Below are 16722 nucleotides of genomic sequence, written 5' to 3' on the forward strand. Positions count from 1 at the left end.
TCGCACTACAGGAGACTGTTTCAGGCCAACAGCTATCTCCTACTAAGATATTTGTCTATATAAAGATTCAAATGATAGAGAGAGAGGGAGGGTCCGGTGAGCAAGTAAGATAATCCAGCAAGAGAGATATAAGCCTTGTAATCTACTTTCATCTTATATCTCTCCATTGTTGTATGAAAGCTCACCTTGAATCTCTTGTAAGAACATATAATTAATAGAAAGTGCTTGTGAACATCATACTAGTGTCAAGTGGTGAATAATATCATTAATGTTTGAGTTGATCCAAATGACTTAGGCTTTGTGTTATTATCATTACAAAGAATGTAGTTGTAGGACTTTCGGCAACTACATAAGCATGTTGCATGTTCGTTCAAGTTAAAGGGTAATGGACTTTTGGTATATGATATGTATAGGGCGATTTAATCAAGTATTGTCAAAATTAGTGAGATTTGATAGCAACCTGTGGTGTGGTTAATATTCTTCGGTATATGTTTCACAAGTGAAAATTGGTTCCATGTGGAAGTGTTTTGTTAGATTATAATTTCAGTAGCTAGTAACTACTGGAGGTCTGGACTTTAAAAGCTTTCTCCGTACTGACTTCTTGAAAATAGTTAAAGATAGTGAAGATGTAGTACTTTATTTTACATACAAAACGTCGTGTATTGCAAGTAAAAATTTTGGTTGACATATTTCCAGGAAGAAGCTGTAATTAAGGAGAACCGGAGTCAAATTAATAAAACCTTTTTCTGGATTATTCTTTGTGACCAGCATCCAGACATTCAACAATAGAAGCTTGTAGAAACCACTAACTAGGGGTTATTGTCTAAGGCAATTGAATCATGTAAATTGGCGGAGGAACTACAGAATGCAGAGAAAATATTAAAACCGAAATTTTTTTGAGGATCAAAATACAGTTGGATCTGATCACCGACTTTGTATCGCGGAAATAAACCAATTCATATCTTAAAGTCTTCCTCGGAATGAAAACCATTCAACAATATATGACACAATGAGTTCAGCATTCAAACAAAACGTCTTTCAAAAGAACAAGAATTAAATGATATGGAGGTTCAACAAACACAGTGTGAAAGGGAACAACAGTTTAAAGGATAACCACTCGCAGAATAGGCTTATATCTCTAGAGCCCTCCACATTGGGATTGGAGCAGCACCAGGCTTCTGGAGGAAGATTAGCTGGCCATGTAGAGGAGCTCTTGCTGAAGGGATTGGCTGCAGCTCGACTTATGCTGTTGATGATGCTGTGGTGTAGGTGCTCGAAAAACTTTGTGTATTATGAACATTAACCCGATGACTAAACACACTAGAAACAGAACCAAGATCAAGCTTAGACCTTTGCCCATGCTAGGAGTGGGAGATTGTTCAGGGGAATCATAATCCTGCTGTTAAGTGTAATATATAACCAAATTAGCTATATGATTTGAACTCAAACGAACTGAAATGCTGATGAGATGATAACTTACCCTTGATCTCTTTGAAAGATCAGGAGTGTACTTATGGTGTTTCCGCGATAAGTCTTGCCTTCAAATTAGATGGATGACGTTCATCTAATGTCTCCATATCTTTAACAGACTTCTTGATATGCAAAAACTTAGCCAAATTAGTACCCCTGTTAAGAAAATATGAAAAGATGGCCTTTAGCATAACTATGAACTTTGGTAGATGGGCCTTCCTGGCCTGTGCACATGCAGCCACGAGCAAGAAAAATCAGGGGAACGCAACAAATCTTTTTTCTGACAACTACGGAAAAGTCGAACGGTAATCTGTTCTTGTGTTAACCAACTTTGCCCATATACAAGTCCGCCGTAGTCAGTACAGAGATTGAGATTTAATTTGAGGATTGAGGCCAATTAAAGCTATTTGCAGGATTCTCTTTGACAAACTATATCACAAGTTTACAGTAGAGATGGGACTTGCTACATTTTGCATGGGTAATGAGAAACGGATACATCTATAACTTGACCATTACCCCTGACACATTTTGATTCCTAAGATTAAAGATAAGTTTCATACACTATGATATGCAAGTAATTAGGCCTTAACTACTACCAAATTGAAAGGATAACTATTCGAAGTCGAAACCAAATTCAGCAGTGTAAGATATTAAGCAAAAACCTAATACACTATTGATAGAGAGATCTAAAAATACATCTGAAGTTACAGATCTGTTCATTTCATATTCAATACATACAGGTCTACAAGACGAAAATGGAGTGACCTTCTGTGTGGTACAAGCAAAAGATTGTAAGTCTGTTTAAAAGCAGATGCATCCAAGATCAAGAAAAATCAAAATCAGGGGAAGCAGGCAGCAAATCTTTTTTCTGACAACTACGGAAAAGTCCAACACTAATTTTTTCTTGTGTCAACCAACTTTGCCGATATACAAGTCCCAAGTCAGTACAGCGATATTTGTGATTTTAATTTGAGGATTGAGGCCAATTAAAGCTATTTGCGGGATTCTCTTTGACAAACTATATCACAAGTTCTCAGTAGAGATAGGACGTGCTACATATTAGAACAGGATAAATGTATAACTTGACCATTACCCCTGACACATTTTGATTCCTAAGATTAAAGATAAAGTCTCATACACTATGATATGCAAGTAATAAGGCCTTAAGTACTTCCAACATGGAAGATTAACTTTTCGACTTTGAAACCAAATAGTATAAGATATCAAGCAATATAAGAAGCCAATAGAAAATAGAGAGATCTTAATTGATATACCTGACTGCATTACTGTCATGGAACACCTTCTTGGCATCTTCAGATATTTGGTGTCGGTAGAGATCACAAATAGCTTTCAAACAGAGATCAGAATCCTCTTGAAATGTTGAAAGAGTATCAGCCTCAAACTTCCATTTCATGTCTCTGTCATTTTATATAATACGGCAATATAAGATATTAAGCACAAACCTATAGATTCAGATGCTGAATTTGAATAAGAGTCCATGGAATAGATTAAGCAATATAAGAAACCAACAAATTCTAACTATGAAATTAGAGAGTTTTTAATATACCTTGATGCACTTGCAGTACAAGCAGTGATGATCAGCAAGAAAAACACAACCGAAGCAGAAACTGGCGATGAAGAAGAACATTGGTAAATCTCTGAAGAACACAACCCAACAGATTGAGATTTCTAAATGCTTTCTTGATAAATTAACAAATTAACAAGAAGAGAAAAATGAGAGAATTAGAAAAGCTACCGTGTAACTTGAATAAGCTGTCACTTGTGGTTCTTAAATGGAACCCAAAGCTGTTACATGTCGCTCTCCGAAACTAATATACTTCCAATTAGGAGGTAACTTAAGGTATAATGAAATGTGATTGTGATTGTCATACTGGCTGTCGATATCATAATAATGTTAACGCGCATTTCAAACCGAAAAAAAGCTAGGGATAACTTCCTTGAGGATAATGACTGAAAAGTAATCGACTCCAATGAATACCTCTGTATACACCTTAACAAATTTTCGATTTCTAGAAGTTGAAACCACAATTTGAAAGTGACTTCTAGAGGTAAAAAAAATTAACTTTTTGTCAAAGCTGTTTTTTAGAATCTTGCCGTTTGATATTAAACCTCTGGTGACAATGTTCATACCAGCAGATATGTACTAATTAACTGGACATCATACAATGATAAAACAAGACGCGACACAGTATTTACGGAACAGATTTCTATTTCATTTCTGTTATTCGTGTCCTCCGGACAGAAGGAATCAAAACCATGGCATATTATCAACTATTCTTCATATACTGGAATTCATCAAACCTTATAAGTATTGTACAGACAGACAATGAGACGAACACTTTTTTTAACGTTCTGACTTTACAGAACAAAATCAAGGATAAAAATGTGGACAACCTTGATAAATTTGAAAAAACAAAGATCCTACCCTGTCATATGATCATTGGGAAGTTGCTGCTATACTTGTAGCACCCAATGTCGAGTACTTCTTCTGCAACTTTCCTTTCAATTGTCTAATCTTCGCATCGACTGTTGCTGTAAAACCTATCTTGGTCTTTTGTCTTGCTTTAGATCGCTCACGTGTCCACATACGTGCATCGGTTACATCCTTCTTGTAGTATTTAATCTCTTGAATTATGTGATGATCCATTGGATTTACTAATCTTTCAAAAGCTAGGTAAATCAGATAAGGAAGATTGCACATACATGTTACCACGAGCGTTGTGTACCAGAAAACGGGAGATGGTGCTAAAACTTCAACGAGCATTTGATAAGCATCGCCAGAGATAGTGGACGACATTCCATACAAGATGAGGAAGAGATACCATGTACAAATGCTTCCCCATACAAAGGCGTGTTGAATCCATGTGAAGTGGCTCATAGTGAACGCGATTTGGAAGTTAACAGCCCAGATTATGCATGTGAACATGGTGGTACCCACAGCAGTCATGTCTGATGTCTGTCCGTCGTCCCGGAAAGCTTGGGTGTAGAATATGCAGAGGTTCACAAAGAAGATGATGATAGACGAATAGAGACCGTTACCAATCCACCCAAATATCCTAGTCCAATCAAAGAACAAATTTTTCGCTCCTTGCTGATACAATGCTGGAAACTGCAAAACCGAAATTTCACTATTTACTGGGTACAGAAGGGCCATGATCCAATTAAACCAGTGATTCTGTTGCATCCTTGTGAAAAGTTTTGGTCTGATCTTACGTTTCTTAGCTTACTGAATTTAAAATGATTACATGTCAAGACAGTTTTAGACGCACCTGTAAGCAAACTTCGGAAGAAACATCTTGCTCGAAAACTCCGAGTGAAATGACGGGCAGAGAAGTGAGAACAACATTGAAAAGAATCATGTACCAGTCATCATACACTGACTGCCCAGAAAAGCCAGTGAATGCCTCGAAGTAGAAAAGCGTCAGACCAAAGGCGATATTTTTGTAGAAGAAATAGCATACCTGCAATACAAGTCACATGAAGCTTAGAAAGAATTGAGAAACTACAAACAAAATAATAACCATGGCCCCTTTCCCTTTGTTATTCTTACCATCTGGGCAATCCTCTTGTAACACCAGTGACCGTGGACAACAAGAAGTCTCTCAAGAAACCTAAACTGCGAGATCGAGAAATCGCTAGCCATTACAGCCTGCAAAAAGCTGAAAATTAGTGAGGTTGACAGCAACTTCAAACAATACAGATTCAAGCCTCAAAGAGCCTTTCCTTTTTCGCAAATCTTAGTTGTCCTTAATTAGCCCAAAATTAGGTATTGCAGGAAATACATTTCTTAAGAGGTTGGGGAAGTCTAGAGTTAAGTGAAAGAACTATTTGGCATGCGACCAACCTGCATCCCTTCTACCCCACTGATACCAACACCAATGTCTGCCTCTTGAATCATACCAACATCGTTTGCACCATCACCGATTGCTAAAGTAGTTTTACCAGTTCCTTCTTTCACCAATCTTGTCACCTGATGTCAATCCGATAGGAATGGCACATTAAAACTTCGAATTAGTTGACTATCATTTACTCACAATTTCAAGAACGCATACTGAAAGTTGGAAATCTTAACCCAATCATTAAAGGGAGGAGAAAACTCGTACCAGCGCCTTTTGCTTTGGAGAGACCCGGCAGCATATGACAGATGCACATTCAACAGCTAAACTCAAGAATAAACGTTTCATATCAGCCTCTAAAGCATATGATAAAGTTTTCCCCTCTATAATTAAAGCAAAAGCAGCATTAGGGTCCCTCTCTGCCGTGATCATTGCGCGGGAATCAATAATCTGCCTCAAAATGTTTTCCTTCACAGCCTGGTTCATTAAACAAAGAAGTTAACAGATCATACAACTTAATAACATTTATCAACTTTGCTCTTCCAGGTTTCTCTCTGTCGACTTAATTTAACACCTGAAGACTGGTCAAGGATATTACCTTCTTATCGCCTTCAGCTGACAAATCAGTGTTTATTGTTATGCAAATCTGCTTCATGGACTCCCTAAGCAAGTTGCACGCAAATCTGTACAGAATTTAGCAAAACAAATATCTTCAAGTGATCCGATGCATATTTACAACCTAACGAGTCACCCAAGAGTGGTAGCCTTGTCCACAAGGAGAAAGAAAATGTCGAAAGAACAAACCCTATGTTAATTGCAGTTTCCATTTTGTCCCCTGTCAACACCCAGATCTTCAGCCCAGCTTGTGCTAGTTTGTCTATGCACTGAGGCACCTATAAAGGGAAACAATAAACAGGTTAGAAAAACACCAAAGCATCTCCCCCTCGAAACTTCAGGAGGAATCTTACCCCTTTCTGTAGTTTGTCCTCAACTGCAGTGGCACCCACAAGAATCAAGTCCTTCTCCATCATGTCAGATACATTTTCAAGCATTGCCTCTCTTTCAGCCCCCACAGTAGTCTTTGCTTTCTGAAACTTATTATTCCAATCATGATACTCAGATTCGTCAAGTTTCTTGTACGCAAGTGCCAATGTTCGCAAACCACATTCTCCATAGAGATTCAGATGCGCACTTGTTTTATACTGGTAATGCCTACCGTCTTCTGATAACCGATCAAATATGATGCTACACGATTCATAGATAGTCATTTAAGTGCTGGAATATATCACATTCATTGTGGCGACATATGGATAACTCTAAAAGACGTTAAACACACAGAAACAGGGGATTTATACACATGATAATTATTATTTACAGATGGAGTGAAACAGAAAGAAGATAGCACAGTGAATCACACCTGTCTGCACCTTTGCAAAAGAGAATAAGTTGTCCATCTTCGTCTCGCACAATTACGGACATTCTCTTTCTCTTGCTATTAAACTCCATTAGATTTAGAATTTTGTACTCCCTGATATATTCAAGTTCAGAATATTAATTGGATACCGTAAAAACAGAAAATTGAAAAGAAGCGAGCATGTCACTGGTACACTGACCTTTCGATTGGGTTATTATAACAAGGGTACCGTTCTTGGACAAAAACACTTGATTGAGTTCTTCTGCAGAACTCAAGCCCAAACTCTCTCGCTGCAACCAAAAATGCTGCTTCATCTGGTGATTCGGCCTCATAGGTGCAATCACCAGTGTCCTCATTCATCTCAGGAATCGCTGTGTGACACACTGCAAGTATCCGGAAGAATAACGCAATCAAATTTGCCTGAGACTCTTTCAACCAATTCCCATTCATCAAACGGTCGTCCTCAAAACTGAACCCCTTTATGGCAGGTTTCTCTTCTTTTCTATCCTTAGAAGTAATGACTGATTCCAATTCAATTTCGGGCTCCTCCAGATCACTTCTCTTTTTGCCACATGCATCCGGGGCCTTAGGGCCCTGATAATCAGAGGCCCTCCCATTAACGTCAGATGCCATCTGCTTTGCTGCAGCAATTTCAACTTCACTGGACCGAACACCATATGAAATACCAGCTATGGAGCACTTCAGGAAGTCCATTTGGTTACAGGTCAAAGTGCCTGTTTTATCAGTTAGGATTGTGTCCACCTGTCCAAGCTCCTCGTTCAGATTTGATGTCCTGGCATTTGCAGTCTCCCCAGTCTCTTCATCGTACATATGCAAATCCTGGTTAATAAAAGATGCTTGCATGACCTTCACGACTTCAATCGATACGTAGAGTGAAATGGGTATTAAATATCCATACAGAATAAGAGCAGTGACTAAATGGTAAATGCCAGACACCATAGCCCTTGATGGATCGTAGTATCGTGTTGTTTGCTGTGGGCGCATGTACCACCATTCTGGCATATAGAACTTGGTGTTCACAGCAAATCCTATTGAGCTGATGAACGAGATCACGACAAGGAGAGTGAATAGAAAATAGATAATGTAGTCCATTTTCCTCTCAATCGTACTTCTTTTGGAGGGTGACTTTGTTGAATTCTGCATGACTTTGCTCTCATGGCCAGTGAATATTACAACACCATACACAAAAGGCGTATTCCTGAGTTTCGAATCTCTGAGAAGAATCTGACTTGGGTCAAGAGCATAAGTTTGATGATCATACTCGAGATTACCTACAAAAGTGTAGAGGCTAGGGTTGGGATCTTCACATCTGACAGTTCCTGTAAAACCCGCAAATGAGCCATCCTCGTCTAAATGTAATGTAGCCTCCAAAGCTCTCTTAATCTTCAAATTTGTTTCACCATCTAAATTCATTGTTTCCACATAGCAAATCCCATCTTCGTAGCTCGAGGACAAAAGTAGCAAATCTGCAGGAAAGAATTGATCTTTCTCCACTTTGACCACATCTCCAACTCGAATATGTTGCCAATTTCTGTAACCAAATTCCCCGTCTCCTTTATGGACACTCACCTTTCGACTATTAACCTTCATATCCTGCATAAACCTACGCCAATCTTCCAAGGCTTCCTTAGCCATACTCAACCCAACAACAAAAGCTAAAGGAGCTATCATACTAACAGGCGAGAACGGGGCAACACTAGTGAGCGAGAAACATGCAGCCATAAGAAAATACAAATTCGCTACTCTCCGAAACTGCTCAAAGATTGCCTTGGGCAGAAACGTTAAGATATTGTATTTAGTGGTTGATATGTAATTCGACACATACTTAAGAGGTGCTCTCCGGTGGAGGCGAGATTGATTGCAGAAGACGACACGTGAGAAACCAGGTCCTTGTAGAGAATGTGGTCCTCCATCCAAATCCTTGCCATGGGGACGAAGGCAATTATAAGAGTAAAGATTGGATAACCCAAGTTTGGCTCTTATTCTCCCTCGTGTCATCTTTCTTTTAACGGTGTCAGCTCAAGTCGATAGAATTCGACTTCGCCCCCACCTGAAAAACCAATGCTCGCCAATAAATCCTCACTCCTTCCTCCTGTTCCAATCCATATGAACACATTGCAACAAAATCACACTCCAAAACTTGACAAAAATAAGAATCAAACATAATTCACCCCCCATTCACAATAAATTCAACGACATGCAAAATCGAGCATTTCAGCCTTGAATCTCTATCAAACACCTCAAAAACAACAATCACACACAACAAAATTCAACATCTTTTAGCTAATACAATGAACATATCACATGCAAAATCAAGCCTTTTTTTAATATCTATCAAGAGATTCACGATCATAATCTCATTTTCAGATCTATCTATACATATTCCATGAACCCCAAACATGTCCGTCTCTCTAGTATAATGATAATAAAAATCTCTGAACCCCAAAATTCCAAACTTTTGTCTATTTCTTGATTCAAACAATAAAAAAACAAACACCCAAACCAAAACCCATATTCAAAATCAAGAAAAACAGACATTAAAGAAAGAGGGTTCTCAGAATCAAAATTGTACCTTGATTTTTTTCTAAAATCTACGAGAAACTTCCTTGTGAAATTCTGGAAAAATTTCTAAAAATTCGTTAAGCATGAAATGAATAAGATGGAAGGATCTAGTTGTTTAGAGGGGGAGAGAAAGAATAGGAATAGGGTTATTATTCTGTTTTTGGCGGTACATATTTTCTCTCCAAAGAAGAAGAAAGTAGTTCTGATTTTCTGAGAAACGATACCCCCATGAATGACACCAGTATTCTCCTCATTTGCCGTACGTGGGGAGTCTTAATCACCTATTTTTGTAATAAAATATATTTAAGAGAATATTTTCCTTTTTTCTAAATGTAAAAATAGGTTTTTATTGTTTCCATTGCTCATGTGGATGTAAAAGCCAGAGACTAAAGTCATTTCTCTTTTCCTCTGCAAAAGGATTTTTTCTATGAAAAGAAAAAGGTCTTTCATATTTCTATTATTTTTAACGTCACGAAGACGGGTTTGTTCCAACACAGTCAATTCCAGATTTCCGTACGTCTTGATCGTTTTGGTGGAGACCATGGTGCTAGGATAATTTTATTTCGGAGAGAATAAATATCATACAAATAAATAAATAAGAAAGAGAAAATGATATAATAAAGAATATTTAAAATAAAGGGCATATGTGGTTAAACTTTTTTTTTGTTACTTTTTCACCCAAACTTGCAAGCTCATAGTTTGCTTGTCCATCATTCCCATACTCTATGGTTTGTGGTCATATGACCCATTTTCCGAATGAAATAGTCCGAGCAAAGAAAGCAACTCGGAGCAAGGAAACTTTAAAATAATTTTATTCCTCCATGTCCAAAATTTTTTTATATGATCTTTTTTTTGTTTAATTTTACTTTAATTGTCACCAAAAGTGTATTAACTAAACAGTCTCTAATGCAAGTAATGCGTTTTATACTCCCTCGTTATAAGGTAGGTCATTTAATAGTGGGACGGAGGTAGTATCATTTTTTATCATAATGCAACGTAGATGAAAAGTATGAATTTGTAAATGTGAGTTTACTTCATGTTCCAGCTTCCAAATAGCAAAGTTCCTAGAAATTTAATTTCTCACCGAACTCGTATAGAAGCGAGTAAAATATTCAAAGCATAAACTTTTTTTAGTAATGAAAGCGATTTTAAAAGTGAATCATAAATTCTACTCGTTTTCCATATTTTTTGCGCGTATGATTCTTGTTGTTATCGGTTGGTAAGACCAAATTCAATGACCATCAAGAAAATCATAACATGTTGCCATTTATAAACACCATTCATTGTATGTTGGGGGAGAGATATTAACAAACTAACCATAAAAGGTTGCAAACTACAGCCAGTTCACATCCTAAGAGGATCCTACTACACTCACCACCACCTTTCCCTCCAATAAATTTTGCACCACCGACCATAACCATAGTATGTAACACACAGACGGCCGTGAGTCACCATCCCCCGGCCCCTTTTATGGGAATTGGAAATTTCCAAGAAGTTTCTCTCCGAAAAGGAGGGATGGTGACAAGACGGAAAAAAAAAATGAAAATCACTCCAAAAAATCATTCACAAGACAAGCACAAATTACATACTTGAAACAATGTGAATATTAGAGTTGTCCGAAATCCGTAAACACATCTCTATTTCATTCCATGTATCCATTTTTTAAGTGTTTACACAGTCTTTATTATGGCATAGCTGTCCGTACATCCAAAAGGGATATCATGTATCTGTAAGGTTTCAGCATTTTCGACTACTGTAAAGGTGGTGTCATCGACATTACTCCCATATGACATAGTCTTATCTCCTTAACCTTACAAAATTTGCTAATGTCGATGACACCACTTTTGCCAGTTCTGCATTTGCCAGCTTGTTAGTAGTATAGCGCTATCAAGATTGCTCTATAGGAAGACATATGCCATGATACCTTGTAGCTCCACGAGTTGTACTGGCACAATACACATGTTATGTTTCTGCATTACAAAATTTTATGTTTCTGCATTTACTCCTTATCCTTGCTAACCGTAACTACACGTTATGTATCTGCATTAGAAAATTTTGCAAGGTTTTTGTAAGGTTATAAATTTAATAGAAAAGTACCTAAAGATTAGAGCCTCGAAGAAAAGCATGGGCCAATACTTACCCTTAGGAACTTATACTAGTACTTGAGCTCGCCTCTCAAAGAGAGACTATTTTCAGACCTTCTACCGGTGAAACAAGTGTTAGTAATGGTGGTGTAGAACCGAAAACGTGGTGCTACGTTGTGGTGGTACAAGCATAAACTAACAAAAGTATTTTACGTCACCCTTTTATTTTGTCGAGCAGGCAGTCCTAAAAGAAATGAGAAATAGCCAGAGACTGAGAGAGCAAAGAAAAAAATTGCAACAGATACGTAGCAGCTGCAAAATCACCAGCGACACTATTGAAATAGACATCAAGATTAGACAAAGAGATTTACCATATTCTTTACTGTGTTTTGAGTTGGTCTTTTTTCCGTAACATGATAGACACCCATTAAGAAACATGTACCAATAACTTGTACACAGAGGTTAATTTTTAACTGCATATAGGGTTACATGTCATTGAGTTGTAATCTTAGTTGAAAATTCTTAATTTCTGTTGTGCATCATGACTTCTAGTGTGATAGAACCGTTCCTGGTTGCAATTCAGTGAAAATCAGAGTGCCTTAAATGTTGTTGTTGGATCCGAAAAAGTATGTAGGTGTTTTAAAATGAGGCTGGTGTGTGTGACAAAGAAAGCAGTCATCCCATATGTAGCCTAACACTATAGTAGGAACACCAATAATCTGAATGAAACACTTGTTTATATGAATTGTTCAGTCGCTGCAAAGACCCCTTGGTTCATCTGAAGGAAACATTTATTTATAAGAATTGTTCACTCCAAAGACCCCTTGGAGTTGGTTCTGCAAACTGATTAGAAAAGGATAAAGATCAGTCAGAATTTCATGTATATGAAAAGAATTCTTGTCAAAATTTACCAATCCGTTTAACTATATTATTATGTCATAGGATAAAAAGTTATGCTAATGGTATTTGGTCCTCTTTAAATAGCAGGCTTTTGAAGGGTTTAGTTAGGAAGAAGTGAGGAAGTTTACATGTTGTTCATGTTCTTGGTTATCGAAGTTTACATGGTGTTCTCTATAAGATTTTTGGTATCCATATATAAGGTGATTGCGATATCTATATATAAGGTGATTGTGATTTCTCACGAATGATGTTTAAGTCTGAGTTCTCATGACATGAATCAACACTACAGGTGGAGTTTCACCCTGGTCCTCATCCATTTTGTGGTACGTTTTGCATTCCATAACTTTTTCGTAAATAAGAGAAAGGGAAATGGATTTTTTCAAAATCAGGGTTCTGCTGAACATGTAATGCAATGATTTTCTTTATGTATCTTGCAACCATTCTATCCTCACATGGATGCTGCTACAGTGTGTTTTAGTAGTAAAATGGCTCAAACCTACTAACGTCGGAAGAGGCTGCATTTCTAGGACAATAGATAATTAATGATAATGAAAACAAAAATCTCAGGACGTGTGATCAAGAAAGATGTGAAGTTCACAAATACTCCATCCTAGGATTAGGACAAAATAAAATACGCACAGATTTTTTTGGGGGGTTTATGAAGGTAATTTGTTTTCCATATTTGTTAGACTTACTATGCCATGGATGGTTAAATGAATGAAGAGCGACTTACAACGAAGAAAAAGCTTTCAGTTCTTCCATTGTGGCTGAGGGAATTAACTATAGAAAGGAAGGTAAAGATTCAAAAATCACAATTATCTATGATTTGTAGGTAGTAGAGTAGTCACAACACATGATGAAATCGATGGTATGCAAGAGACGGACACTGCAATGGAGTAGTCCCAAATAATATTCATATCACGAAGAAGGATGATTCCAGTATTGTCATGCCTAGGTTGAATCTCATCCGAATACTAAATAAAAGAAATTAAACAATAAAAATACTTACTCCCCCATTAGAAAGAGCAATAGTAGCAGCTTCCATAAGCCCAGATAATGGACTACAAATAAACTCTAACAATTTCAAAAACTGACTCTCCTGAAATTTGAAGACAAAAATTATCCATTAATGCATAATTTTTTTTCAAATTAAATCCATATTCAGAATTGTAGCAATCAAATCAAAGTGACATAAGAAAGAAACCTAATTTCGGATGCCCAATTGAGAAAGAGAGAAAGTCATACCTGGTTTTAGGATTGAGATAGTATGTGTGTGGTTTTATTATTTAGATTCATCTTTGAAGGAACAACACCGAGTTACTTCGATGCATTTTCTTTTTGATCTATAAATGACAATGAAGGAGACATTGATTCTCATTGATGCGTTTTTCATTGATTCCCGTTGAAAGACCCTGATATGCGCCTCAAAGCCGTTTTGAATTACTCGCATACGTCGGATGGGAGCGTTGGAGGTGGGTTAATTCTCAGCCGAGATTTATCTCTTGCACCGAGAGGCAGTTTAGAAGGAATATGAACCGTCGATCAGTTAAAAATAACCATCCAGAACCGTTAGATGGTGTCAAAACCATTTGTTTTTGTAAGATAGAGGAATATATTTATATCAGCGACTTAAAGATGTAACTGGGCATGGCCTCTTAGTTTTAGTAGGTTTAGAAGCTAACACCACGTATCAGTACTAGACTGTCGATTTTTAAAGTGATTTTTTGGGGACCATGGCTTTTTTGGGACCATGGTTCTATTTTTAGTAAGACATTAGAAGTAAATATAGGTCACCCCTTATCTAGATATTTATATTAATACCTAAACTACCCTCCTGATTAATTTTGGGTAATGATTAGTGAAATGATTAAGCTAAAGAAGTAGAATTATTGAGAGAGTAAAGTTAGAGAAGATGAAGAAGAAAAACATGGAAAATAAAGAAAAAAATGAGTTCACTAATCTTGAGTATTCAAGTGATGATTCAATTGATGATAGCACATCTGAATCTTCATCTCCTTCCTCTCCTAGAGTATTTGTTAATCTTCACAATGATCCGGATATGAGTTATTTCTTAGATGGTGATTGTATTCTTCCCCCAAACTCAATCTCAAGATGAAAATGATGGATTTTACCAACCACAACCGGAGGAAGAGGATTTGGGTTATCAGGTATGCTTCAAACTTAGATAATGTTGGTTTAATTGATCCAAACTTTCAAAAAAATGAAAATTTTTATGTAGATTTGGGCCAGTTCGGTTACCATATGTCAAGAACATGTAACCGAACACACCTGAAAGTGTAGTTCGCTTACGTTTTCCAAATACACAGGTTACCGAACTCGCTCGTTAATGGAGTTTTTGGTCGTACAGTGTAATGTTTGGTTTTCCCGCAATGTAACCGAAATTTAGGGTCTAGAAGTTCGGTTGCTTTGCAAACAATAACTAACCGAACTTTACATAAAAATAAAATTTTACCAACTGTACATAGTTTGGTTGGTACGCAAAGTTCATACCAACCAACTATCCAACCGAACTTTATGTTAAAAAAATTATTCCAAGTGTAAGAAGTTCGGTTGGTTCGCAAACTTTTATCCAAAAGCGTATCTAACCGAACTCATCGATAAAAAAAAATAACCAAAGTTACAGTGCTATATTCGGGTTACCTAGTATAAAAGGGTAGGTAACCGAACTTTGAACTTAAAAATTTATTTAGGTACATCTTGTGTGTTCGGTTACATATCAAATTGCTCTACCAACCGAACTTAAAGTTCGGTGATATCCTTATTTTGCGAAGGAATCGAACTTATGGACTTGTGTTGTTCTAATACAAGGAGTTCGGTTAAAAGTATTTTTTGCGAATCAACCGAACTCTGAGTTCGGTTAAGAAAAAATTAATTCGTGATGATCGAACTTTTTGCGATGAAACCGAACGTTTTGCGACGTAACCAAACTAAAAGTTCGGCTGAGATTTGTTTTTTGAGACGTAACCGAACTTTTTTCTGGAAAAAAACCTACATTAAACCTCTCTGCAACTTCCATTTTCAACTCATTTTGGTGATTACTTCTCATTTATTCAACCAAAAATGAATGACAAGTAATGGGTTTGTGAGAATATCTTTCTTAATGTTTTAAATTAAGCTATATACATAGCGGTGGTGGTGGTTGGTGGTCGTGGTAATCGGCTGTGGTGGGCGGTTGTGGTGGGAGGAGGTGGTGGTGGTAATCGGTGGTTGGTGGTGGTGATAATCGGAGGTGGTGGTGGTGGTAATTGGCAGTGGTTGACGGTGGTGGTTATATATATAGGTGGTTAATAGGTTCGTTTTAAATTAAATTAGGTTAAGGGTAGGTTAGTCATTTCAACGACACCACTTATAACTATAGGAAAGGTGGCCTAATAAAACTATGGTCCCCTCAAAAAAACCATGATCCCTAAAAAGTCATTCTTTTAAAATCACGCCGAGGTCTCTCCAGATTCTTGAAATTCAAAAGAAACTTGTTGCATGGTTTCTTTTAGATTGCAGCCAAATGCATCAGCGATCGCATGCATAATGCCACATTCACATATACCTAACTCCAAAACATCTCCAGAAAGACTCGAGTAAATGAACCTTACCGTACATATGTAAAACGAAGGAAATGAATATCGATGAAACCTTATCAAGGTCCGATTACAACACTACTACTATGGAATTTCAATTGTCGTTTTATTAATAAGACACAAATTGGGGTAAATCTGGTTTATCCTCTTTAAAATGGGCCTCCTTTCAAAAATAAAAAATAAAATAAAAAAAGGAAACGGGAAAAGTGAAAAAAATGAGCATTGATAATAGGTTTCATCACTTGAGAAGTGATTTTGTAAAGGAAAATTTCTTGTTTGGTCCTAGGCCCATATAGTTATTTATAGTAGGGTCCAACCGGATTTTTTTCTAATCCGGAGGTCCAAAATTAATTAAAACATGAAAATGTCCATAATGCCCATTACTACCATACGTGTGTGTCTACACTGCTTACAAATTTGAGTACATATCTGGTACACTGCTTAAAATTCGAGTACATATTTGCTACACTGCTTACAAATTTGAGTACATATCTGTCGCACTGCTTAGAAATCTGAGTACATATCTGTCGTACTGCTTACAAATCCGATTATATATCTGAATGCTTACAAATTCGAGTACATATTTGTTGCACTGCTTCCAGGTAGAGTACAAATCTGTAAGAATCAATGATAAATAAATTAGAAAACGTGTTACATCACATACATTGTGATGATTATAATTTTTCTTCGACTGTATTGCCATGCTTCTGGGGGCAAAGCAAGGATCTTCTATTATCGTTTTCTTCTTAACTGCATATAGATTGACTCGCTTTACGTACTGCTAGTGTCAATGCCTGCAGACGCACAAAAATTAAAAC

General features: G+C 37.0%; 1 protein-coding gene and 1 long non-coding RNA gene across 3 annotated transcripts; both read right to left on the reverse strand.

Moving 5' to 3' along the window:
• Positions 1 to 946: 946 nt before the first annotated feature.
• Positions 947 to 3366, reverse strand: LOC113295668. 2 transcript variants are annotated; one of them, XR_003332885.1, is made up of 5 exons: positions 3227 to 3366; positions 3038 to 3128; positions 2745 to 2888; positions 1481 to 1626; positions 947 to 1399 (listed from the first exon to the last, which is right to left on the reverse strand). It is a non-coding gene; the product is annotated as an uncharacterized LOC113295668 (long non-coding RNA). The 2 variants fall into 2 exon arrangements; XR_003332884.1 differs by lacking the exon at positions 3227 to 3366 and having other exon boundaries at positions 3038 to 3208.
• Positions 3367 to 3682: 316 nt separating this feature from the next.
• On the reverse strand, positions 3683 to 9573 carry LOC113295667 (probable phospholipid-transporting ATPase 4). The gene is made up of 11 exons (XM_026543996.1): positions 9335 to 9573; positions 6941 to 8854; positions 6745 to 6855; positions 6296 to 6572; positions 6132 to 6220; positions 5926 to 6010; positions 5595 to 5804; positions 5336 to 5461; positions 5042 to 5140; positions 4761 to 4952; positions 3683 to 4600 (listed from the first exon to the last, which is right to left on the reverse strand). Exons 2-11 carry the CDS (start codon positions 8758 to 8760, stop codon positions 3929 to 3931), a joined length of 3681 nt encoding a protein of 1226 aa, XP_026399781.1. The 5' UTR covers positions 8761 to 8854; positions 9335 to 9573; the 3' UTR covers positions 3683 to 3928.
• Positions 9574 to 16722: the final 7149 nt, after the last annotated feature.

The sequence above is a fragment of the Papaver somniferum genome, chromosome 7 (genome assembly GCF_003573695.1).
Source record: "Papaver somniferum cultivar HN1 chromosome 7, ASM357369v1, whole genome shotgun sequence".
In the NCBI taxonomy this organism is placed as follows: domain Eukaryota; kingdom Viridiplantae; phylum Streptophyta; class Magnoliopsida; order Ranunculales; family Papaveraceae; genus Papaver; species Papaver somniferum.

What these genes read in the sequence shown, in the direction of transcription:
- LOC113295667 (XM_026543996.1), bottom strand. Translation starts at nt 8,760, where the DNA reads ATGACACGAGGGAGAATAAGAGCCAAACTTGGGTTATCCAATCTTTAC. An exon ending in TATAATAACCCAATCGAAAG is followed by an intron (nt 6,856 to 6,940) that starts GTCAGTGTACCA and finishes TGAATATATCAG; the next exon opens with GGAGTACAAAATTCTAAATC. An exon ending in TTTTGCAAAGGTGCAGACAG is followed by an intron (nt 6,573 to 6,744) that starts GTGTGATTCACT and finishes TGAATCGTGTAG; the next exon opens with CATCATATTTGATCGGTTAT.